The sequence below is a fragment of the Thalassophryne amazonica genome, chromosome 14 (genome assembly GCF_902500255.1).
Source record: "Thalassophryne amazonica chromosome 14, fThaAma1.1, whole genome shotgun sequence".
Taxonomy (NCBI): Eukaryota; Metazoa; Chordata; class Actinopteri; order Batrachoidiformes; family Batrachoididae; genus Thalassophryne; species Thalassophryne amazonica.
This window is the reverse complement of record NC_047116.1, coordinates 24,628,515-24,655,662: the sequence shown is the minus strand read 5'-3', so window position 1 is coordinate 24,655,662 and position 27,148 is coordinate 24,628,515. Positions and strand designations below refer to the sequence as shown.

At 41.7% G+C, this 27,148-nt stretch overlaps 1 protein-coding gene across 5 annotated transcripts in view; it reads right to left on the bottom strand.

The window, feature by feature from the left end:
* mid1 (midline 1) overlaps positions 1-27,148 on the bottom strand; it is a 96,960-nt gene that overhangs the window by 7,861 nt on the left and 61,951 nt on the right. For 4 of the 5 annotated variants that reach the window (XM_034186442.1, XM_034186443.1, XM_034186444.1 and 1 more), the window contains exons 2-4: positions 24,832-25,553; positions 6,249-6,344; positions 3,638-3,745 (exon numbers count right to left, since the gene is read on the bottom strand). In XM_034186442.1, coding sequence (XP_034042333.1) covers positions 3,638-3,745; positions 6,249-6,344; positions 24,832-25,497 — 870 coding nt within the window. In that variant the 5' untranslated portion in view covers positions 25,498-25,553. The remainder of the gene's footprint in view (positions 1-3,637; positions 3,746-6,248; positions 6,345-24,831; positions 25,554-27,148) is intronic. The other variant, XM_034186445.1, reaches the window with a different exon arrangement.

Here is a 27,148-nt window from a genome sequence, read left to right as displayed (position 1 = left end):
ATGTTTTCTGAGTGACGAAAAGTGGAAGAATCACTCCAGCAAACCCACAAGCACACTTCAGCGGAAATAATCTCCTTCATGGAAGTAATTAGAAAATATTTACTCAAAATACGTGTGCAGTAACTCAGAAGAAGAGTCCCACAGCAGGGATCATCACCTGCCCTGCATGCTTTTTGTTCGTACCTGCTGCATCTATAGTTGATTATTCAAGTCTGGTGTTAACTACCTTCTGATTTGCTGAGTAAATTGGAAAACATGTTAGGCAAGTGATCTCCAGGAGCAGGATTTGTGACACCTGTCCTACAGTATGTAGTACCTGAAGGTCATTGGTGCTGGTGCTTATACCCAGATACCATAACATGAATCAGACAAAACTCTGCAACTCCCCCTCAACAAGATGCCGGTCCATCTCAAGTTACTTCAACAGCCAAGATTGGTACCCATTTACAGCTGGGTGGATTGAGATGATGCAGGAGTCACGTCCAAGATACTGGCAGGTACCGTAACTGGGACTCAAACCTAGGTCTTCGTATTGGTAGTCCAACCCCTATTTCAGTAGATAATACTATAATTTGAGCAGTGTTTGTCTGTCTGTTTGTTCCCTGACTCATCCCAGGTAATTTTACTGATTACCACCAAACTTGGTATGTCAATGAAAGTTGACTCCAAAATTGTTCTTAAAGAATTACTTTGGGCAAATGTAAAGGTCCAGGAATTTGATTTTTTTAGCTTGATTTAGACCAAATGTGGCACAAGCATAGGTGGGTTCCAGAGCAAGGTCACAGTTCAATCATTGGGGCCAAAGGCCATGTCTGCCAGTATGTTTGGTGTCCAGCTTCTTCCAGGTCCTTTTGCTAATTTCTAACAAACTTAGTATGTCACTGAAGGTTGACCATGAAGTTGTCTTCAAGAAATTCATTTTGGCAAAGGTCAAGGACAAGGAATTTACTTTGAAACCTGATTTGGACAATTTGTGCCGCACACTTGGGTGGATTCCTGAATTGCCCTGGTCAAGTCAGCCAGAGGTCATTCATTTGGGTGATGGTCTACGTCACTGGGGTCAACTGTCACAATGCTGTTGCCCGTACTGTTTTCATGCCCACTGGTACTTATGTATCGTTCTTAAAATAATGACACTTTATAAAGGTCACAACACTTAATTGTTTCAGTCTACCCAGCTGTAAATTGGTTCTGGCCTTGGCAGGGCAAGCAACCTGCTTTAGACTGGCATCCCATCCTTGGGGATGCCAGGGAGTCGTAGACTCTTATCCACTTCATGCTACGAAATCTGGAAATAAGCACCACCACCAACGAGGCTCGGGACCTATATAGTACATGCTTCTTTTTACTCTATAAAAAATGATGGTATGATTATTTGATGAGTGTTGGCTCATTCAGAATTTAGATTGGGAAATGCTGCATAGAGAGATTCATGAAATGATTCCAATGTATTTCAATGATTTGGTAAAAAACAAACCAAAAAAAAAAAAATGCTTGTAGGAAGAACACAAACCTGAAACCATTGTGAGTTTTTTTTCTTTTTGTCCCATTTTCAACAACATTCTGTCAGTGTTTTCTATATTTGATGAACACTATAGATATAATAGAGCTTAACTATACCATATTTATTTACTTGGCCAAATAAAACGAGAAAGGATGGAAGGTTGGTGGTATAGTACTCATGGGTGTGGATTTCTTTATCTTTTTTCTTTTTTCCTTTTCTTTATTGGCGTTCTACACTGCCCCAGGTGTTCCTGGCGTGCAGGGTAGTACAAGAGAATGAGGTGCGAGAGTTCAAGTGCAATGCTTCAGCCTCACTATCTGATATACGAGGTCTCTTAGATAATAAACCAACCCTTTTATTTTTTTTTTTAACTATATGGATTTGAATGACATGCGATTACACCAATCATGCTTGAACCCTCGTGCGCATGCGTGAGTTTTTTCACGCGTGTCGGTGATGTCATTTCCCTGTGGGCAGGCCTTGAGTGAGATGTGGTCCCGCCCTCTCGGCTGAATTCCTTTGTTTCACACGCTGCTCGAGACGGCGCGCGTTGCTTTATCAAAATTTTTTCTGGACCTGTGAGGAATATCCGAGTGGACACTATTCGAGAAATTAAGCTGGTTTTCTGTGAAAAGTTTAACGGCTGATGAGAGATTATGGGGTGTTTCTGTCGGTGTAAGGACTTCCCACGGAGCGGGACGTCCTGCAGCGCTTCCAGGCGCTGTCGTCGGCCTGTTTCGAGCTGAAAACATCCTAATTTAAGGCTTAATTCACCCAGGACATCGTGAGAGAACAGAGAAGATTCAGAAGAGGCCGGCATGAGGAATTTATGCGGACATTCCACTGTTTAAGGACATTTTTTTAATGAAAGACGTACGCGCAAATTCGCCGAGTCGTTTCCGTGACGACTCGGCAAATCTGTGTGCGCCGCGACAGGAAAAACACCTCCGTGTTGAAAACCATTTGTAGAATTCAGGCGGCTTTTAATGGCTTTCAACAAGTGAGTAACTGAGAAATTGTTTAACAGCTTGGGCATGTTCCAACTTGCCCGTTAAGATTTCCAACGGAGGTGTTTTTCCTGCCGCGACCCCCCGTGGTCGGGTCCAGCCCGACATGCGACTCTGCCCGCACGTTCTTTCATTACAAAATGACCGTTAACAATGGAATGTCCGAATAAACTCCTCATGCCGACTTCTTCTGAAAGTTCTCTGTTCTCTGACGACTTACTGCGTCAACAGAGCCTGAAATGTGGAAGTTTTCAACTTGAAACGGCCAGACGCTGCCGCCTCGAAGCGCAGATCGCCGTCAGGCGCCGTGGACCGTCCTTAAAGCAACACTACCAGACCAAAATCTCTCATCAGCCGTTAAAATTTTTACCGAAAACCAGCTGAATTTATTGAATGGTGTCCACTCAGTTGTGCCTTACAGTTTTGAAAAAATTTTTATCAAACAAAGCAACAGTCTCTGAGCCATTCCTAAACAATGAAAAAAAATCGACGAGCGGGTGGACGACTCCTCACTCAAAGACTGCCCACAGGCGAATGACGTAACCGACAGGCGTGAAAAAACTCTCGCATGCCCACGAGGGTTCAAGCATGTCTGATGTAATCACACGTGATTCAAATCCATATGGTTTTTGAAAAAAATAAGGTCGGATACTTTTCTAATAGACCTCGTATTGACCAGGAGTGGAATTTCAAGAACAAATGTCTACAAATGCCATATTTTCTCAAAGACTGTGCTGGTGTCATTTGCCTCTTGGGGGCTCCACAAGCTCTTTTTGTGACTAACCAATTCCATTATTATTCTGTTTAATGTGCTTCCATACAAAGGAATTAAAATTGACATTGTATAAAACAAGTGATTACAAAATCTGACATATTTCATCCTTATGTTTGGGTCAGTTAATGTACTGATGTGTGTGTCTGGTCTACCAGTGAGTGTGGTTATCAGCTGGTGGCATTTCCACCAAGAACTGAACAACAGGCTATTTTAATACCATCTAGAAAGCTAACATTTGGGAAAATTCAAGGTTTTCACCGAACAGCAGCAATTTCTTTTTTCTTCCTGTAAGAATAGGACAAAACAGCCGCATGGAATAGCAAGATTATACAAATACCAAAGGTAACAAACCTTCCCTTCCTTTATCTTGGTGGCTATGATTTGTCGTCGCTGCTGTATGATATTAATCAGCAGGTCACATTCTTCAAGCAGCTTATTTTCTTGTCTGGATGCATTGACCTAACAAGACAGAAGACCAGATAAGTGACTGCTGGAACAGCAAAGTTTGTAGGTAATTGTCCTCATCAGGACCATAAGAGCAAAGGTATTGCCCACACCCAGAACTCAAAAACTACAGATCTCACTAACGTATGAAGTCACTGTCAGGATGTTCCCATTATATGATCTTTTTCTAGATTTAGAGTTTGATAGAAAGTTTGACTTTTTCTTTAAAGTACTGAGAGATGGGGCTGATTGCCAGCTCAAGGTAGGTAGGTTGGAGGTAGGCTATGATTGCTTTACCTTGAAATTAGGAAGCCAGAACTGTATAATCTATTAAATCTTAATGAATGCAAGACAGAGGTTATCCTGTTTGGGGCGAGCACTTCCACAGCCTGCTCTGCTGATGTCCTGGGTCCCCTGGGTTCCAACATTCTTTCCTGTGTGAGGAACCTTGGGGTGAATTTGGACAGCCATTTTAAATTTGATAAGCAGATCAGTGCTGTTGTTAGAACAAGTTTCTTCCAACTCCGTCTCTTAGCCAAGTCCAAGTCATATTTCTCTAGGATTGACCTTGAGAAGGTTATCCATGCCTTTGTCACAAGTAGACTAGATTATTGTAACTCTATGTACGTTGGCTTGGATCAGACCTCTCTAAACCACCTCCAGCTTATTCAGAACGCTGCTGTTTGTCTTCTTTTGGGAAAGAAAATGTTCAACCACATTACGCCGGTCTTGGCTACTCTTCACTGGCTTCTGGTCCGTTACCGTGTTGATTTTAAACTTCTTTTAATTGTTTTTAAAGCCCTCAGTGGCTTGGCCTCAGCGTATCTTTTGGAGCTTCTTTTTCCTTACACCCCAATCAGAGCCTTAAGGTCTTCTGACCAACTGTTGCTGGAGATGCCTAAAACCAGAATAAAGACGAGAGGTGACAGAGCCTTTGCAGCGGCTACCCCCAAGCTCTGGAATAGTCTCCCCTTTAATATTAGATCATCCATGTCCCTAGAGACTTTTAAATCCTCTTTAGAAACCTATTTCTTTTCTCTGGCGTTTCTTAAATGAGAGATTACATCTCTATTTCACCTTAGTACTTCTTCTGTTTTTCCTGTTGCTTAATGCTGACAAATTACACCTTATTTGTTGTTTTTCTGCTGCCTGTTTGTTTTTTCTCTCTGTTTGAGGTGCAACTCCATGTCTTGGACACCAGCGTGGACTCCCAGCATTTCCTGTATATTTGTTTTGTAAATTGTGTCGGTATCATGGCCCAAGCAGAGGGTCACCCCTTTGAGTCTGGTCTGCTTGAGGTTTCTTCCTCAATATCATCAGAGGGAGTTTTTCCTGACCACTGTCACCTGTGTGCTTGCTCTAGGGGTTGGTAAGGTTAGACCTTACTTATGCGAATCGCCTTGAGCCAGCTTTGTTGTGATTTGGTGCTATGTAAATGAAATAAATTAAATGAAATGATTTCCTACTACTTTTTACCATTTATTTTACTTTGTCTTGTATTTGTTTTATTGCCTGTTGCAATTTTATTGTTATTTTTTAATTTATTTACAACTGGAGGTAACTTGGTGCCCATTTTTAATAATGGGCAACACTTTGGTCGACTGCTGTCATGTTAAACGTGCTTTAGAAATAAAGGTTGAGTTGAGTCGAGTATAATTTGAAACTTCTCTGCATTCCAGTTTGATAAATTACAAAGAACAGGAATATCTCAAGAACAGCTATTTGCACACATTTTGTGTGTTTATGTACTTGCTTCAGCAATAAAACTTGCAAGCACAGATACTATAGTAATTGTACTCACTAACATGTAGCTTGTTGTTACAGTAATCAAATGCTTTGCATTAAAGATCTTGACTGAATACATGTCTGACTCCCGGAGTTAGAAATTCTGACTTTCTGCACTGAAGCTAGAAATTCCAAGCTTTGACTTTGAAGTTGAATGCATCTTTTGAGTGTTTTCACTGATTTTCCAACTAAATTAAGGTTTTATTATAACCACATTAAGCATGTGTTGTTTTCCTTTAATGTAATGATGAACAGCAATGGACATGATGTACTGTACAACATTCCTTCACCGGATAAACCTTTGATTGAGTAATGTATGGTCAATGGACATTTTTTAGGGTTGCAATTCCAACCAGGTTGCAGGTTGAGACCTGCACTTTTTTTAAGGGAGAAATAAAACCAAAAAACCCGCACAAAAAACTGGTGTACTGTACCTAATAAGTGGCCGTTGAGTGTATTTACTGTATGTTTTCCATTTTCCATTGCATGCAAAACTGTTCATCCAAGAATTTATCGTAATTACACTCCATCTGAAACTGCTCACTTGGTTGTAAACTGCATGTATATGATATGATTTATAGACTAATGTGCATTTAATTACGCTGACGTGATGAAAATCTCATTCCAGACACAGCGATTCATCAGCTTGTTAATAATATAACGGGCTACTGCCTACGAAATGCCACAGAAGCTGAGAGCCAGCACCTGCAAAGAGACAGATAAACGGCCTCACCTCCACATGTTGGCAGGTTTGAATAAGTTTGCCCATCAGAGTTTCCAACTCACTGGTCCTCTTGATTAGACTGCTTAGGTTGCAATCCAAAGTCTGCTGCAAAACAAAAATTCAAAAGCAGCATTTCATTACATTTCTCTCTCTTTACAGTGCAAACAGCTGAATAAATCATGACTGGGGGGGGGGGGGGGGATGACGGAGGGAGGCATATCTGGCCCAACTGAAATAAGGGGACAGTGTCACACTCATACTGTATACAGACTGATCAGTCCAGAATCCCCGGTCGTCTCTGCGTGCCAAGAATTCAGTCACATGGCTCGCAGAGGCCACGGAGCGCAGCAAAGCATCTGCCAGTGCTCCGGACAACTAAATCCGGGTCTTGTTAATTACTGACTCACATCAAAGGGATATGTTTCAAACTTGATCTTTACTGTAACCAGAAATCATGATGACTTTGACCTGTATGGCACAAAAAAAACCTGTTCACACATAAAACATTGTTCCTGTTAAAGATCAGCACCTTGTGATTACATTGTGTTATTAAAGAAAATTTTCTCTCATATACACAATCACACTTGACAATAATTAAATCTGGTACATAAGGTGTATATCAGGCCTATATACCTTAACGTACGGGCCTACCAGCTGCAAAGGCCATGCATCTTTTTCGTCTTTGTAATTCAGGGTGCTTAAATAACAGGCATATGTCGATGGCAGCTGATCTGGTTTGATTGGTATTGATCAGTCTGATCACTGACCGAGTTCAGATATCATGTGACGTTTTATACAAATTTATTGACCTGCACCTGTTATAACCAAGGCCCGGTTACATAAAGCAGTCTAACCTTGTTTACTCGACTAATCTTTTGATGTTAGAGACTAAGTACTTTGTGCAATGACTAACATTTCGCATTAGGCAACTAAAGCTTTTAGCCTGGTACAGTGGAGGCGAATCTAATTTTAGTCAACAAAACGTCAGTGTCTTACATCAAAAATGGCGGCTATCATGTACCACTAATTGATGGAGCAGGAAGGAAGGAGAGCCTTGCTGCAGGAGTGGGTGTTCCAGGCCCAGAATAATCAGTTGGAGATGTTTATGGATGCTGAGGCCAGGAGCACTTCTCCTCTGGTGCGGCGCGGCAGACTCGGCCATGTTTGTAGCAGATGACTAACCCAAAAGTAAACAAAACTCTCACGCATTGGAGGTGTTTCTCAGCAACGGCACTGGTGAGGCCGCTTATGCCCGTGAAAATCGTTGACTAATGTTAGATGGCTAATCTACAAGTTTAGCCATCAATACGAAACAGAAATTACATGACTAATGCTGGGCGACTAACCGTAGTCGATTAAGTAAGTTTAATAGACTAAAAGATTGGACAGTTTTGTGAAACTGGGCCCAGGTATCATGAGTCACAATTGTACCACATTATTATTATTATTATTATTATATGCAAAAAATGTCTAAAATGTCTTCAAAAGCAGACCTATACTGTAATGGAGTCGGGGGCAGTGCATTCTGTCCCCTTGCCCCTCTGGCTGCTCACCTGCATAGTCTGCATGAGGAGGAAGAAACCACGATAAGAAATGCTTGTGTATATATGTGGAAAGCACTACTTCATTGACAGGCTTTATCACATGTGCCATCCACAGAAACAGACTTTGTGCATATTTGAAAGAAAACAAAGTGTAAAAATGTTTTTAAAACATTACAGGTGTGCTGCTGTTTTCACTGTGTCTGTTCCATGCTATGAAATACAATCCCAGAGGTAAACTGTCCAGCTACCATTCATTTTCAATCAGAGTGGGCATTTTACAGCAACAAGAGACAAGTGGTTGGTCGTGGAACAACCGACCAGTTCTTTACTCCCACAAGGATTCTGGAGGGTGCCTGGGAGTATGCTCACCCAGTCTACATGTGTTTTGTAGACTTGAAAAAGGCGTATGATCGGGTACCTCCGGAGGTACTGTGGGAGGTGCTGTGGGATTATGGAGTGAGGGGGTCCCTTCTCAGGGCCATCCAATCTCTGTACTCGTAAAACGAGAGCTGTGTTCAGGTGTTTGGCAGTAAGTCAGACTCATTTCCAGTGGAGGTTGGCCTCCTCCAGGGCTGCGCCTTGTCACCAATCCTGTTTGTGATATTCAAGGACAGGATATCAAGGCGTAGTCGGGGGAAGGAGGGTTTCCAGTTTGGTGGGCTCAGGGTCTCATCACTGCTTTTTGCAGATGATGTGGTCCTGTTGGCTTCATCGGCCAGTGACCTCCAACAGTCACTGGATCGGTTCGCAGCCGAGTGTGAAGCGGCTGGGATGAGGATCAGCACCTCTAAATCTGAGGCCATGGTTCTCAGCAGGAAATCGATGGATTGCCTACTCCAGGTAGGGAATACGACCTTGCCCCAAGTGAAGGAGTTCAAGTACCTCGGGGTCTTGTTCACAAGTGAGTGGACGATGGTGCGTGAGATTGGCTGGAGAATCGGTGCAGCAGGGGCGGTATTGCATTCACTCTACCGTACTGTTGTGATGAAAAGGGAGCTGATCCAAAAGGGGAAGCTCTTGATCTACTGGTCAGTCTTCGTTCCTACTCTCACCTATGGTCATGAGTGTTGGGTCAGGACCAAAAGATCGCGGGTACAAGCAGCCAAAATGGGCTTCCTCAGGAGGGTGGCTGGTGTCTCCCTTAGAGACAGGGTGAGAAGTTCATTCATCCATGGGGAGCTCGGAGTAGAGTCGCTACTCCTTTGCGTTAAAAGGAGGTGGTTCAGGCATCTGGTAAGAATGCCTCCTGGGCGCCTCCCAAGGGAGGTGCTCCAGGCACATCCATCTGGGAGGAGACCCCGGGGAAGATCCAGGACTAGGTGGAGAGATTATATCTCCACACTGTCCGGAGAACACCTCGGGATCACCCAGTCAGAGTTGGTCAATGTGGCCCGGGAAAGGGAAGTCTGGGGTCCCCTGCTGGAGCTGTTGCCCCCGTGACCCAAACCCGGAAAAGCGGTTGAAGATGAGTGAGTGATGATGAGAGACAAGTGGTTGCTATGCCACCAGCTAGGCGGGGCCAAAATAGATGTGAGGTCTATTTTGTGCAAACAGGAGTGACATGTATATTGCGACTGCCAATCAAGGTGCAGGAAATGTGACATCAGTATGACGTATGTTGGTTGCTCGATTGACCAAAATAATCCAAGATGGAAGAATATTATCTGAAGCAGATGTATGTCTGTATAAATCTAATGTTTGCCATTTTTCTCTTATATTTTGTCAAAGTTGGTGAGAAATAGGCATCTTAAGGAGATGTTACCATGCTAACTAGCAATACAGGAACCTCCCTGTGAAAAGATCTTAAACTGCGTTGAACACAGCAAATAATAAGATACCGGCACTCTTAGGATTGGAGTTATTATTTCTGATAGAATGGAGCTACACTCACTGGCAGATTCCTGGCTAGACACATACATATAAATACTAGAGCTCTTGGCAAAACTCTTGCTCATTTCAAGAACCTTGAGTATTGGCTGCTGTGGGACACCAATGACAATCAACCTGTTGCTTATATTAGTACATATTTTGTATATGCATAAACTGGATCAAGTATTCCTGGGCACAAGAAAGTGATGCCCATGAAGTGTGTTTATCAGACAGATTACAGGTTTAAAAATGATCTACAATATATAAATAGAGATCTTGGAGCTTTACATAGTAAGTAATCCCAAAGGTTTTTTGCTTTGAATCTTTATGTTGAATGAAACTAATCACAAACATGAGTTTTATCCAGGCAGAGTACTGCAGATGGTTTTAAAGAAGAGAAGAGACAGATGGAGGAAAGATTTTTGTTAAGCATGAAACTGTGCTTTTGGATTCAGTTAGGCACATAGCACAGAGAGCTCTTCCAGGTTAGATGTCTCTCATTGCGGTTTCATAAGGTGCACGTATCGCCATACTAAAATAGCACCAGTTTTATTTAACTGCTCTCAGAAATATGATTTATTTATCTGTAAAGGAAAGTGATGAAAGCTATCTGAGCCGCTCCATTGAAGGTTCAGGTGAGATGTGTTAAAAAGCTCAAAGTGACGAGAAGAACACGAAATGAACAAAACCCAGTCGATGAATTCTCTGATGTGAAAATGAAAAAGAATCACTTGATTTTAATGAGGTCAAAGAGAGACAGAAAGACGACGGGTTTGATTCCTGCTCGTCTTTACGCTGCGCTTTGTTTCATAATGGTGACTGATGCAATATTCATGCCACTCTTGTTTTTTTAGACGGTTGTCTCAGATGGAGCTCTCTTTCCTAAAATCATTTAGAGCTGATGAGAGGAAAGAAAAAGTGGCTTCCTTTACATGTGAATGCTTTTTGTTCCACGCCTTTGCTTTGGCTGCTTTGCCTTCCTTCCTTCCACAGCTCATACAGGTCACTGTCAGGTCTCCCCCTCCTCCCCCACCATGTCAACATTTTGAAATTTAACCACCATCAAAGTTCATGCTGGAAGAAAAACAGGCAACGCTGTCAATGTAAAGTTTTTGCTTGGGATCATTGTCATGCTGGAAGACCCAGCCACATTGCGTCTTCAATGCTCTCACTGATGGGAGGAGGTTTTGGCTTAAAATCTCATGATACATGGCCCCGTTCATTCTTTCCTTAACATGGATCAGTCATCCTGTCCCCTTTGCAGAAAAATAGCCCCAAAACATATGTTTCCACCCCCATGCCTCACAGTAGATATGGTGTTTGTTGTGTGTGGGCCGCCAGAAGAGGAGGTACTGCTGGCCCACCATCAGAGGGCGCCCTGCCTGAAGTGCGGGCTTCAGGCACGAGAGGGCGCTGCCGCCATGGACACAGCCGGGGGTGACAGCTGTCACTCATTACCTCTTGACAGCTGTCACCCATCTACTCAACGTCCTCTCACTCCATAAAGACCAGACGTCATCTCCACCTCGTTGCCGAGATATCATACTTCATTGGAGGTAATATCCTCAGCCATTTGTTTTACAATATATCTGTATATTGTGAGTGTTTGCAGGAGTACCGGTACCTCTGTCAGTGGAGCTGAGTGAGTGCAGGACGGCACTCTTTTTCCCTGAGGAATTACTGCGGTACTCTGCTACATATTGAGTGAGAGGTGGAGGTGGCATTCCCACCGCTGTTGTTACTGGGTGTACACACACCCACACTTGACTGTCTTTGTTCTTCGCCAGCAGTACCAGATCCGACAGTCGGGGACGGTAATCACCTGGGAATTCGGGACTTGGCGGCTCCAGTATTCACCAGGTTCTGCGGCTGGCGGAAATCGTGTGGTTCCGGCTCTTCTCAGGACAGACGTCTTCTATCCTCGAGCCTGCCCACACGTCACCTTTGTAGATTGACTGTAATGATATTCTGAGATTGTCTGTATGTTCGTTGTGCACAATTCACAACATTAAATTGTTATATTTTGGCTCATCTATTGACCGCTCATTTGCGCCCCCTGTTGTGGGTCCGTGTCACTACACTTTCCCAACAGTGTTCTTGGGATGCAACTCAGCATTCTTCTTTCTCCAAGCATGACTAGTTGAGTTTCTACTAAAAAGTTCTATTTTGGTTTCATCTGACCACATGATATTCTCCCAATCCTGTTCTGGATCATCCATATGATCTCTGGCAAACTTCAGACGGGCCTGGTCACGTACTGGCTTAAGCAGGGGAACACGCCTGGCACTGCAGGAATTGAGTCCCTCTCAGTGTAGTGTGTTGCCTTTGTTACTTTGGTTCCAGCTCTCTGGAGGTCATTCATCAGGTTCCTCTGTGTAGTTCTGGGATTTTTGTTCACTGTTCTCATGATCATTTTGACCCCACTGGATGACATCTTGCGTGGAGCCCCAGATCGAGGGAGATTATCAATGGTCTTGTATGTCTTCCATTTTCTTACAATTGCTCCCACAGTTGATTTATTCACACCAACCTGCATGACTATTGTAGATTCACTCTTCCCAGCCTGGTGCACATCTACAATTTTCTTCCTGGTGTCCTTCGACAGCTCTTTGGTCTTGGCCATGATCGAGTTTGGAGTCTGACTGTTTGAGGCTGTGGATAGGTGTCTTTTATACAGATAATGAGTTCCAACAGATTAATACATGTAACAGGTGGAGGACAGAAGACCTTCTTAAAGAAGTTGTTACAGGTATGTGAGAGCCAGAAATCTTGCTTGTTTGTAGGTGACCAAATACTTATTTTCCACCATAATTTACAAATAAATTCTTTAAAAATCCTACAATGTGATTTCTTGGATTTGTTTTTTCTCATTTTGTCTCTCATAGTTGAAGTGTACCTATGATGAAAATTACAGCCCTCTCTCATCTTTCTAAGTAGGAGAACTTGCACAATCAGGGACTGACAATACTTTTTTGCCCCATTGTATATATTTAGATGAAACAAAAGACAATTAAAAAAGCCTGTGAAGTTGCAATTAAGTAATGTTCATCCAATGACACAGGATTTTATTGCACAATTTTCTAAATTTAATTTAAACAGTTAATTTAAGAATGTTACTATTATTGTTTCCGTATTTTTTTAAACAAAGTGAAAATTATTTTTCACATATGTGACTAAACATTTGTATTCTAATTCATTTGACCTTGTTGTATGTGTCATTAATCAGTGGTGTCTTCAGTTTAAATTAAATTACATCCACTTAATTATTCCTTTTTATATTAAAAGACCTGTCACACAGGCAAGAACCTTGACATGTTTCAGAGCTACTGACTAACATTTCCATATTGTTCGGCTTTGGATTTAAACAAGAACAGATGAATTAATGTTTTTAAATTTCAAAGAGGATGTGAAACACATGACATCTCAGTTCTTCATGACAAATTTTAGTAAGCACAGCCTATTGTTCTGCAGGCCATGTGTTACCCAGGACTTCATAAATAATTTAGGACTGCTTGGGAACATTAATCACTGGATGCATGATTAATCAGTGCTGTTTTTTTTGTGGGTTTTTAAAAAATATATATGTTTTGATAAGTAATTATTTAAAATATGTTTCATTTAGATTATTCTAGGCTTTGATAAGCCTTTAAAATATAATGCATGAACAAACAGAAAAATGAATCCATCCCCTCCTGTTTCTGACAGTAACACAGAAACAATAAATGATATCATCTTGTAATTCACCAAATTAAAACAACATGTAATGAGGACAAACCTTCACATCTGGTAAACTTTGATGTACCAGATCAATTGAAAAAGCAACGTTGTTTGCCTAAGTAATATCCTGTGAATGTGCTTGCCACCTGTTGGATGGCGAATGAATGCTGGACTGATGATGGATTAGGAGCAGGTGTGGCTGTCAGTGAGAGGAACAGACTGTTTCCCCACAAAAATGTGCTAATCACTGAGTCACAATGACTGTGTTCTAAAACTGCAATAACACGGTCATCTTGCAGAACAAAATGTGCAAAAAGGATTATGTACAACTCCAATTCCAATGAAGTTGGGACATTGTGTAAAATGTACATAAAAACAGAATACAATGATTTGCAAATCCTCTTCAACCTATATTCAATTGAATACACCACAAAGACAAGATATTTAATGTTCAAACTGATAAACTTTGTTTTTGTGCAAATATTTGCTCATTTTGAAATGGATGCCTGCAACGACTGAGCCTTTTAGGGATGCTCCTTTTATACCCAATCATGACACTCACCTGTTTCCAATTAACCTATTCACCTGTGGAATGTTCCAAACAGGTGTTCTTTGAGAATCCATCAACTTTCCCAGTCTTTTGTTGCCCCTGTCCCATCTTTTTTGAAATGTGTTGCAGACATCCATTTCAAAATGAGCAAATAGTTGAACAAAAACAAAAAATTCTACCAGTTTGAACATTAAACATCTTGTCTTTGTGGCGTATTCAGTTGAATACAGGTTGAAGAGGATTTGCAAATCATTGTATTCTGTTTTTTATTTACATTTCACACAATGTCCCAACTTCATTGGAATTGTGGTTGTATGATTGCAGTCACAAAGGAAAGTTGAGAGGGAGATGCTTGAGTGAAGTATGCACTGAATAAGTTCGGCAAGAGAGAAATCTGTTTTAACACAGAAGTTTACAAAAACAGAGAAGTACATCATTATCTTCTGATTGTTTAACAGTGGTGGACTAGGTAAAACTTAATAACATGGTCACAAATCCACAAAACCCTGCTAAAATGATTTGGGATGAATGTAGCCAAAGCAGACACTTCTTCATTCTCTCTCCACATACGTATGGTTTTGAAGTGACAATGTAGCTTGAAGTTAGCGTCTTTTTTTTTTTTTTTTTTGTTCTTTCATTTCCAAAGTCTCGGTATGGTGCCCATCAAATTCAGCACTGCTTGGTTAAAGATACAAATGAGTAAATACACAAACAAATAAACAACATAAAATTTTACGTGGCTTATAATTTATTGTTGTGTGGGCCGCCGAAGAGGAGGTACTGCTGGCCCACCACCACAAGATGGCGCCCTGCTTGAAGTGCGGGCTTCAAGCATGAGAGGGCGTCGGAGCGACCAGGAGTGACAGCTGTCACACATCATCCATACCAGCTGTCACTCATCCACTACTCATCACCACCACCATAAAGGCCGGACTGCAACTCCACCTCCCCGCCGAGAAATCAGCTACCATTCAGGTAATTTTCTCTGCTGACTCAAAACATTGAGTATTAATCTGAACTTCTTTGCAGCCGTTTTCCTGGTGTGTCCTTATCTGTGGGATTGGCGTTTGGTGTGATCAGCGACAGCTTCGCCTCACACCCCAAACCAGATAAGTGGTGAAACAGGAGCTGCACGAGTGTGTGATTGGAGGTGGAGGTGCTCCCTCCTAATTAAACACTGACTGTGGGATTACTGAGTGTGCGAACTCACACTCATCAGGACTGTCTCCGTTTTCTGCCAGCAGTACCGGGTCTGACTGCTGAAGACAGCGGCCACCTGGGGCGCAGGGCTTGGCGGCTCCGGTGTTCTTCAGCTCCGTTGGTGGTGGAAGCTGTGTGGGGATCCAGCTCTTCTCTCGCCAGGCGTCTTCTATCGTCGAGCCTGCCCACACGTCACCTGGTGTATGATTGACAGTCCACCATATTGTTATTGTCTGTACGTCGTTGTGCGATTCACAACATTAAATTGTTACTTTTGGCTTATCCATTGTTCGTTCATTAACACCCCCTGTTGTGGGTCCGTGTCACGACACTTTCACAACAATTTATGTTCCAATTATGACTATGTTTACAGTTGTTCCAAAATCAGTTACCATGCTTTCTGGAATTTAAGTTACGGTTTACTAGTTTGGGAGGCCCTGCGACTTGTACTCCGGTGCGACGTATTTACTGAAAAAATATCACACCTTGGCAGCATGGCTGTCACCTCACAGTGAGAAGGTCATGGGATCGAGTCCCAACTGTGGCCTTTCTGTGTGGAGTTTGTGTGTTCTCCCCATGTTTGCATGGGTTCTCTCCGGGTGCTCTGGCTTCCTCCCACATCCAAAGATGCGCAAGTTAGGTGGATTGGAAACTTTAAATTGTCCGTAGGTGTGTGGGTGTGAATGTGTTTGTTTGTCTATATGTGGCCCTGCGACAGACTGGCGTCCTGTCTAGGGTGTACACACTCACACTCACTGCTGGGATAGGCTCCAGCCCCCCTGCGACCATTAATTGGACTAAGCGGTTGAAGATGAGTGAATATCACATTTTTGTTATTAATAATAGTAATTATAATTCCTATTGTTAGAGGACTTTCACAGGAAACAAAGCATTGAACAAAATAAACTCAAGTAATAAAAGAATAAGTGCCAAAAATAAAAAGTATACTGCAAAAATGTAAAAACTCCCAAATTAAAAAGCTGATAATACAGAAAAAGGTGCGACTTATATATGCTTTGTTCCTCTTCAAGATGTTTCTGTGTAGGCTCTCAGTTGTCCAGGTGGTTTCCATAGTAGAGAAGCTTGAATCTTAGACTGGACTGGGTTGCTTGACGTGAGGACGTTTCGCTGAGGAAGCTTCTGTGATTTGAAGCGAAACGTCCTCACGTCAAGCAACCCAGTCCAGTCGAAGATTCAAGCTTCTCTACTTCCTCTTCAAGAGGCATTTATTAACATGTATGACTTATAATCCAGAAAATACTGTACATGACGTTACAATTTGTTACATATTAACTATTGCAGCATTTTTTTAAAATAAAAATGCATATGTTGCAATGGGACATTTTCAAGATCCCGCTAAACAGACAGCGCCTACGCGCATGCGTGATGATGCGACAATTCTGTCCGGTTAGAGAGACGCGGTTTCTTTCAATAACAAGAACTGTCAAGAAACTTTCTTGTGTGTGGTTAGAGTTGTGTGGCAGTAGGAATAGCCTTTTCAATGCTTGAATAACAATGCCAGTCGCACAGAAAACTCAAATAATAGTGAAAAGATGTTCATTGCACCCAGAATGTTGGTATTTTGGTAACTGAGCTTTCCCAGCAACGGAGCCCCGGTCACACGGCACTAACGAAGGACACTGAAGCCAAAACTAAACAATAAATCTGGACTTACGTTGGCTTTCATTGACATCATTTAACTGTCGTCCAGCTTCGTTCCTGTATGAATCCTGACAACAACTTCAAGTCATCCGTATTCTGTTTTGCTTTCTGTCTTGACGGTTCCTCATCATTTGCATAATTCCCGTACCGTCAGCGTTCCGTTTGACAGTTGTCCAACTTCGTCCAACCTTCCAAGTCCGACATCTTGCCTGAACAATGTATACACACACACACACACACAAACGCCTGTTCGCATGCCATCTTTGGCCGGAGAGGCTGTGCGCCAAAGACGGCTGTGCCTGTAGTGCACGGTCGCTTGATTGATGTGCGCACAGCCGTTTGTGTGTACAATGTTCGTGCAAGACGTCGGACTTGGGAGGTTGGACGAAGTTGGATGACAGTCAAACGGAACGCTGATGGTACGGGAACTATGCAAACGATGAGAAACCGTCAAGACAGAAAGCAAAACGGAATACAGATGACTTGAAGTTGTCGTTGGTATTCGTACAGGAACGAAGCTGGACCATGGTTAAATTATGTCTCTGAAAGTCAATGTGAGTCCAGATTTCTTGTTTCATTTTGGCTTCAGTGTCCTACGTTCGTGCCATGTGACCGGGGCTTCAGATCGATATTCACCCCACTGCAGTACTCCTCCTTATTCCTTGTGGGTTAACAACAACAACAAAATTACTTTCCGATAAGGCGTGGAATTCGCATCCAGTGGTCATTTCACTCCCTGGAAATCTTACAGCTGAGCGGGTGTTTCTAATGACACCAAACACACGAGCGAGAGGCTCACTAACTGGAAGTCTCAATTTCAAAATCCCCCATTAAGTTCACACCAAATTTTACGCTCATAAAATATAATGAGGAGATATTTTATAACATGAAGCAGAGAGTGGGCAGAATAACCTTCCTGGCAGAGGAAGAAATGGATGTATGGAAAGATAAATAGAATTTCATGGCAAACAAGGACGATTTCACAGCAGTGATACAAACAGCCTGCACACAAACCCACTTTGAAAAGATGGACTTTTCTGCTAAATTGTAAACACTGTCCTAGTTTGAACATGTTTGACGAAAACTAAAAAATGAGCTCAGCTGCGTGCCACCTGTATCCTGTCCTCTGAACCATCAAAACCCATTCTGCCTTCAATGTGATGCTGATTACAGTCATCCAGCAGCACCAAAGTAAGCTGCTGAATTTGTGGCACAGATTGTGTCCCAGTGCCAAATGGCACCAACATTAGCAATCACATCATACAAAAACTGTTGTGTGTTGGGGGGGGCGTGGCTGGATGTTTTGGTGTTCTTTTCTTTTCTTTGCTCTCCAGGTGGCATGAGGGCTGATTTGTCTGTGAAGAAGGTGCTGGCTGAAGAGTCTTCACCCTCATCAACATCATGGAAAGCACCTGTTCTTGGTGCTCACGTGCAACCTGGACGACTTGCAGCTGAAGCAGATAATTGGATGGCGTTCTGCATTTAAGTCATGTGTGATTCAAGCAGAACTGCCGGGAACTCGACCTTGTGACGTTCGTTTGTGAGACGCTGAGGACCGCGCCTGGGTTTGACACATCGAGCCCGTGAAGCGGGGAGGGGTGAGGACACATGCTGTCAGCACACACGAAAGGTAATTAAGTGTTTAAGTATTTGTTGATAGTAACTTGGTGTTTTGTTACAGTGTACTGGAATTGTAAAGAGAATTGCGTAGTTTGCTTCTCACTGCTGTGGCGTGAAGGATAAGTGATCCTCCACCTGTGGTGAGAGGCTGCTCATTTGCATAAAGTAAAAAAAGGACACTGACCTGAGTGTGTTGCTGGCAGCGTGAGTTTATTGGAAGATATAGTTGTATCTGTTGATTTACCTCACCGTCTCTTTGCTTCACAGAGAATCAGTTTGTCGTGTCCACCTGGGGGGTGTTTGGCGGTGGTAGGAAGTCCAGGAGCACCGGCTTTAATCCTTACGGGCGCTGGAGAGCGAGCCGCGGATCACTCCACCAGAGGGACGTTGTTTTTTATGTTTTTACACTTTTAAACACAGGTGTATAATAAATAGTTTTTGTTTGGAACCGCTTTCTGGTTATTTTTAGCGCTGGGTCCTGTCTGACGCAGGTTCGCTCCTCAATCCGCGTCGACACATAACAAAAACACATTTTGGCGAATGATGATTTCAAAACCGCTGAAAAGCAAAACAAAAAAATAACGTGTTCACCAGAGAACATTAGAGTGCAAATCTCAGTCAGTGGCAAACAGCTTCGCAGACTCGGCTGGATCTAAGCATAACTGTATTTGTACAGTCATGCACATTCTCTGTGATCTTTACTGAGATATTAACATATTTTCTGGAGTATAAGTCACAGGCTTGATTTCTGCTTTTGGAGGTTATGCAACTTATGCTCTGATGCAACTTGCATAAAGAAATATCAAGCATTCATTAATAATAATAGTTATTATTTATACAGAGCTTTCCCTGGGGTCAGAGCATTAAAAAAAATAAACTCCAATAATAAGATAAATGTTTATAATAAAAGTGCAGGGCAGCATGGTGGTTTAGTGGTTAGCACTGATGCCTCACAGCAAGAAGGTCATGGAATTGATTCCAAAAAAAGTAGGAACTTTGAGTTACTGTCCAAAATTCACATTGGACAAGTATGTTGACAGTGCATGGTGGACCAACTAAGCCTGGCACACTGGTTGCCGTGGCAATGACCTTGCTGTTTTGAGGTGTGACACACAGTGTATGTATGTAATCACAGTGATGTTGTCGTTGCTGTACTTGCTGAACAGATTTTGTTCCCAGTTCAACTCAAAACCTCAAACCGGAACACTCAGTCCCATTGGATTTAGTGCCTCGCTGAGGTTTCCCGACTTGTTTAAACTGGACTTATTCAGGTCAGGTCTGGGAGCCTGCACTGGTACCACATGTCACCACAGCCATCACAATACAGAACCACATTAATCTCTGGATGGCAACCACCCAGGCAGACTTCTTCTTTTTCTTCTTTGTCTTTCGGTTGTTCCCGTTAGGGGTCGCCACAGCAGATCAATTGTTTCCATCTCACCCTGTCCTCTGTATCTTCCTCTGACACACCAACCACCTGCATGTCCTCCTTCAGCACATCCATAAACCTCCTCTTTGGCCTCCCTCTTCTCCTCCTGCCTGGTGGCTCCATCCTCAGCATCCTTCTCCCTATATACCCTGGGTCCCTCCTCTGCACATGTCCAAACCATCTCAATCTCGCCTCTCTGACTTTGTCTCAGACAACCAATCTATATCAAGAAGGTTGATTGGAATTTGTCTTGGTGAGTTCACACAACATACTCAACTCAACCTTTATTTATAAAGCACGTTTAAAACGACAGCAGTCGACCAAAGTGCTGTACATAATTTTAAAAAATGGGCACCAACTTAACCGCAATTGTTGTGTGGGCTGCTGAAGAGGAGGTACTGCTGGCCCACCACCACCAGATGGCGCCCTGCTTGAAGTGCGGGCTTCAAGCACGAGAGGGCGTCATAGCAACCGGGAGTGACAGCTGTCACTCGTGATCAGCACCAGCTGTCACTCATCCACATCACCACCACCATAAAGGCCGGACTGCAACTCCACCTCCCCGCCGAGAAATCTTCTACCATACAGGTAATTCTCTGCTGAACCTTAATTCGAGCATTAGTCTGATCTCTTTTGCAGCCGTTTTCCTGGGACGGATACCCTGTCTGCTGAGTTGGCGTTTGGTGTGGACTGCGACGGCTTCGCCTCCCACCCCACCCAGATAAGTGGTTATCTCGGGAGCTGCACGAGTGTGTGATTCGGAGGTGGAGGTTCTCCCTCCTAACTGTATACAGTCTGTGGGATTACTGAGTGTGCGAACTCACACTCATCCAAGAACTGTTTCTGTTCTCTGCCAGCAGTTCCGGGTCTGACTGCTGAAGACAGTGGCCACCTGGGGCGCAGGGCTTGGCGGCTCCGGTGTTCTTCAGCTCCGTTGGTGGTGGAAGCTGTGTGGGATCCGGCTCTTCTCGCACCGGATGTCTCCTATCTTCGAGCCTGCCACACGTCACCTTGTGTCAGATTGATATTCCGCATATTTGTATTTGTCTGTACTACGTTGTGCACCTTCACAACATTAAATTGTTACTTTTTGGCTATTCCATTGTCCCTTCATTAACGCCCCCTGTTGTGGGTCCGTGTCACGACACCTTCACAACACCAATCATAACTAAATGAATTAAAGATAACAATAAAATTACAACAGGCAATGAAACAGATAAAAGACAAAGTAAAATAAAGACTAAAAAGTAGTAAGAAATAATTTAATTTGATTTAATTTTATTTTATTTACATAGTGCCAAATCACAACAAAGCTGCCTCAGGTGCAAATGCAGAAGTAAGGTCTAACCTTACCAACCCCTAGAGTAAGCACAGAGACAACAGTGGGAAGGAAAAACTCCCAACATAGTAACAAAAAAGCACCCACACAAAATACATCAAAAATATGAAATATCAATCTATTTAAAAAATAGAACACAATGCTAAAATACCCTCGACCATATTAGCATAAAAATAGGAAAGAATGTGGCCTTTTGACCTCTTAAAAAAGGTCAAGGTTAGCCATCTTTAAACTTGTCCAAGAATGTTCCCTTTGAATTTGAAGACCCTGGCAGTAATAGGATTGGACTTGTGCACAGACAGATGGACGTATCGACACAAGGCCTTCGTAATACCTGATGGCCATATTTTGGCTTTGGGTAAAAATAGCATCTAATTCCTTGCAGCAACCAATCCATTTGTTTTCATAAGCTTCGGCCGAGGCTTTCATATCTTCATGAAAGCGGGCCCATTCATGGAGGCCACCATATTGCACTACAATGTTGGTACAGTAGCCCAATAGGGACATACTTGCTCCGTCTTTCGCATTTTGCAGTGCGGTTGGGAGACAAAGGAAAAAGAATCAGTGGTTGCTCAATTAGACACTGTCTACTCATTGCTAGTGCAGACTAACAAGTTTGAGAAAGCTCATTTTTGTGAAATGTAAGATCACACGTTATTACAGTAGAAGGCAAGGGAGCATGAATCCCTGTCTCCAAATTAGCAAAAACATGAAGGGAAACAAAATCGTGACTGACAATTGCACAATGCAATCTACAATCCCACCACTAGAAGACACTAAACCCTACACATTGTTGCTTTAAACAGTTTGCAGATATGTGACATAAATACAGTGGAACATATTTAATTCACATTCATTACTTTTGCTCCTTTGGATATCAGTGAGATAAAATCAATGTTCAAACTATTCTGTGGAATACGACCATCCCTGAATGTGGAATTGAGGAAAATGTTGCTGATCACCTGGTGTGAAGGGTCACCCCCATCACAGAGAAAGCGTCCAGGATATTTCTGCACAATGACAGCATGATCAAACAAAGACGACTCAGATTAAGGACAGTGTTCTAAGCGAGCTCGCCACAGTGATGCAAAACAGTGCTGCTGCATCCACAGTGCTGCTGTGACCAAACATTGTGCAAGAAAGAAATAGGCACGAGGTGAGTTCTGAGTGCGTGCACAAACACAAATGACTGTAATTTTAATTTGCTTTCATGAGGTTCTGAGTGCACTTCAGGACAAACAGGCACTGAATTGAAAAACTTGCAGAGTTAAAGGCACATTCTGTACCTTTTGGATTATCCCACAGTGCTTACATAGTGTTAAACTATCTCATCATTTCACAAATATCACAGTAAATGTCCAGTTCATGTCTGATAAAACAATTAAATATAACGCAATGCTACAATATCCTCGGCCGTATGAGCAGCGTCTTCTTCATAATTTCCAGCTGTTTAATTGGTATCCCATTGAAAAGTATATGTGTGTGTGTATATATATATATATATATATATATATATATATATATATATATATATATATATATATATAAAAATTTTTTACATTTATTATTTAAATTAATTATTAAGATGCTACTGTCTTACCATTTTTACATGGTCAATAAAACCCCTCAATCAGACAATCACTCATAATCATTATTTACATTTAAGCGCTTTAAACAAGTTAGCTTTGAGTTAGCAGAAGTTAGCGTGCACGCTAACATCAGCGAAATGTCTTCTAAATCACTTCAGAGGTGTTATTGGGCTACAAGAACAGCATTTCCAGTATTAGAAGTGTTTATTTCTCACTAGCCTTTACATAATATGACAAAAAGGTTATATTTAAACAAACAAAAAATAAGTGGTTAGCAGCTAGCTAGACCAGGAAGTGACCACGCTAACATCTGCTAGATGTCTTGTAATCACTCCACAGGCATTATCAGGTTACAAAAACAGCATTTCTAGTTTTAGAAGTGTTTCTTTCTTGCTAGTTTTTAGATAATATATGATAAAGGTGTTAAAGGTGTTTCGCCAAAAAAAACAAAGCAAAGTTACCAGCTAGTGACACCAGGAAGTGACCATGCTAACATCAGGAACAGAATGCGACTTTTAAACTCTTAAAATACGTCAAGGTTAGCCATCTTTGAACTTGTCCAAGGTCTGTGTCCCAAGAATGTTCCCAGAGAATTTGAAGACTCTGGCAGTAATACGACTGGACTTATGTTGAGCACAGACAGACGTCTGTGCAAAGTCTTCACAATAGCCAATGGCCATATTTGATGGCTTCAGGTAAAAATAAAGCCCCGTTAGCACATGTTGGTGTCACACTGACTCTAAACACTAAATGTCAGTATTCTAGTGAGAGCTTATTCATGTCTAAAAAGAGACGGCTGCAGCCTGCCACCTTTTAATGTGTTCCAGCTAATAGCATCTTCTCATTTCTTATTAATGTGTGCACATCTTCAGAAAGTGACCAGTTCGGCTTTACCCAAAAGTATGAAAGCTATGGCTGTCATCACATTTGTGACATTTCAGTTACTTATTTTGCACATGCACTGCATTCTAATAATGCACATTTACTGTCATAAATGTAGTCTTAATTACTGCAATGCAGCTATTCCCAAATTTAGGAATACCATTTCTCACTGTGAAACCTAAACTATATATATATATATATATATATATATATATATATATATATATATATATATATATATATATATATATATATATATATATATATATATATATATATATATATATATATATATATATATATATATATATATATATATATATATATATATATATATATATATATATATATATATGTTTTCTTACTTAAACATTTTTGGGCAATTTTTTATTAAATTTCTATTGGGTAATTGAAATGTGTTTTTATTTATTTAAATTTAATGACCTGTCATGGCCCACTTGCAGTACATTGACAAAGGGTTGCAGCCCACACTTTGAAAATCACCGGTTGAATGAATTGCAGGAAATTACCCAAAATAAATTAAGTTCAATGGTGTCACACATTTAGACCCATAATATGTTGAATGCTTATAATTTTTTTTTTTTTTAATTTAAGACATTAAATATGCCTAAAACATTTGCACACCACTGTACATATTTGAATGTGAAACAGCAGTCTCAGAATATCTGCATGCAGGGGATCGGTCAGTGTTTGCCCCAGTTAAAATTAAGTTATAACAAGTTTTCAACAAAATGATTGCTGCAGTAAGCAATGTCAGATTTTTTTGTATATATTTTTGTCAATCATCTATGTCTGTAAACCTACACCTCAATCTGGAACATCTATGCAGACGTAACCTTGTGTTCAGTCGTGAGCATGTTCAGTTCTCTTTATTTGCATTTATTACCCTCTAAAAATATATTCCACTGCTGCTTACCTTAAAAATTAAGATAATTTGCACAGGTCTATTTCATTAACTCTGAATCAAGCGTTGCTGACTAAATGACTAAATTTGTTTCCAACATCTTGCAAGTCATCAACTTACTAAAATGTGAACATGCGAGGAATAATGTGTAAGCCAAGCAGATTCAAACAAATGCAGAAATCAGCTGTGGTTTTGGTGCGCCGACATTCTTTTCAGAACATTCCGTGGCTCGGTCAGCATTCCTCCAGCGACAGAGCGTTTCTTACCTTGAGTTTATCGTATCGGTCCCCGAGAGCTGCTACTTGATGGTCGCGGTGACGTCCAACCAGCTTACACAGTGCGCAGATCAATTGTTCGTCTGTCACGCAGTACATGTTAACCTTTTCGTCCTCGTGCTCCAGACACATGAGTCCTCTCAGATTGGAGTCCAGCATGGGCTCAATTAAACGATGGCCCGTGAAAGGCTTCTTGTTGGGATGTGTGGCCTTGAGGCACTCGTCGCAGTAGGACACCTCACACGTAATGCAGGTCTTCACGGCGTCCTGCGGAGGGTCCTGCTCGCAGAACTGACACTGTACCCGCTCACCGGGAGACGACATGGCTTTGCTTTCAGGGCTGGCTCGCTCGCGGCGAGTCTCGTTAGGAGAGTTAGGTCCACTTAGAGATGCTTTCTGGTAGCGGTCGATAATGTTCTGCAGAGTAACGTTGCGTTTGAGTCCCTCTAGGCCCCTCTGGTTGAGGGTGATGACATAGCGGCAGGTCGGGCACTGAAAGGCGCTGATGGACTGAACTGGCTCGCTGGGGGTGCAGTGGGAGACGAGGATACGATGAGCGCAGTTGAAACAAAGGCTGTGAGCGCAGGGCAAAAGCAGTGGGTCCTCGAAGAGCTCCAGACAGATTGGGCAGGTCAGCTCCGACTCCAGTGTTTCCATCTTCAGGCAAAACAAAGTGGTGTGGTCAGCGAAATCCAGGGAAGCTGATCAGCTATCTGTGAAGATAGAAAGAGTGTCAAAAGGATAGAGTGTAGACTGTCCTACAGGGTAGATTTCAGGATTAAATCTAAATACTACATTCTACACATGGCTTTAGCAGAAACAAGAAGGGTTTTGTAGGTTTTAAACCAAATAATCACTGGGGCAAAACATTCATGAAATGAAATGCATCATAGGGCTGATGTCCTGTGTGCTCTTCACGCCATTATATAAATGTACAAGTAAATATACACGTGTCTGTAATGGTGATTTTGACCATGTATGACTTCATCGAATGACTTGTGTGTGCCTACGTTAGGACATTTTCATGCCACTCAATCTCTAACATTTTGCTGACAAATATATATTTTAGATAATCCATCTAGGCATCTTGTTTGTTTAGATATATAAAAAGAAAGTCTTCTTTGGATCATACGTTCCTTGGGGTTAACCTTTGATAATCACCTCTAGATATCTATCCAAGTAACATTCCCATGTTTGATCTGTCGAGGCTTCTTGGCTATTGAGAAAAAAAAAAAAAAAAACACTGTTTTTGAGACCATGTTGTCCTTGAGCATTGACCAAACTATTCCACCTCTAGATATTCCCACCATGTTTGTCATGTTAATGACTTCCTTAGACATGTTTTGGCTGCTTTACTACTTTGCTAATATTTCTCACTCAAAAAACTGACTCTTTGGAGTGGATTTCCATCTCATAAATATATATAGTCCCAACTAAATTGAATTAAATAATCTTACATGGATGTGATGTTTTTTAGTTGGGCCTACATATATTTATGAGATAGAAATCCTGCACATAATTGAATTTAGTTCATCCAATGAGTCATTTTTTAAGTGTATGTTTCAGGCTTGCATTCACAAACATTTCATGTCAGGATGAGCTTTGCGGCATCACTGTGTTCTCTGCACTTATTTTGTTCCTGCTAGTACATCCTGTAAAAGCTAGCATCTTTCATTATTGTGTTATCATATGAAAAGATGTAACAGCAGGCAGTGGTTCACCAGTTAGACACCAACCCAAGGCCTGGTTTTTATGTCTTTCCAATTTTGACTTAGCTAGCACATGGCTTAAACATGAAATGATCTTTTTCCATCACACACACATGCCTCTTGGTTACTTCTAGCCAGTAGAAAATCCCGGTCATGGCACTAAACTGTTAACCCGGATCCTAAATAGTATGGTATTGACTAATAAAGGAAAACTCTGAAAGCAGAAAAAATATCATTTACGTTTGCATTGATGGAAAGTTACACAGATCTGGGTCCTTCTCAGATGGACCTCCTGCATGAACTCTGTCTGTTGAGGACCCAGATCTGTCTAACTTCCCATTAATGCAAAAGTAAATTGTATTTTTTCTACTTACAGAGTTTTTCTTTAATAGTAAGGGCCATACTATTTAAGATCTGGGTTAACAGTCCCTTTAGTGCTTCTTGGTTGTTGAGATATACAAAATAGGTGTTTTTTTGGACCATGATGCTCTAACCTTGACCTTTGACCAAACCACTTCAAAATCTAATCACCTCCAGGTATCTAGCCAAATAATATTCTCACCAAGTTTGAAGTAAATCCATTCACCTGTTTTTGAGTA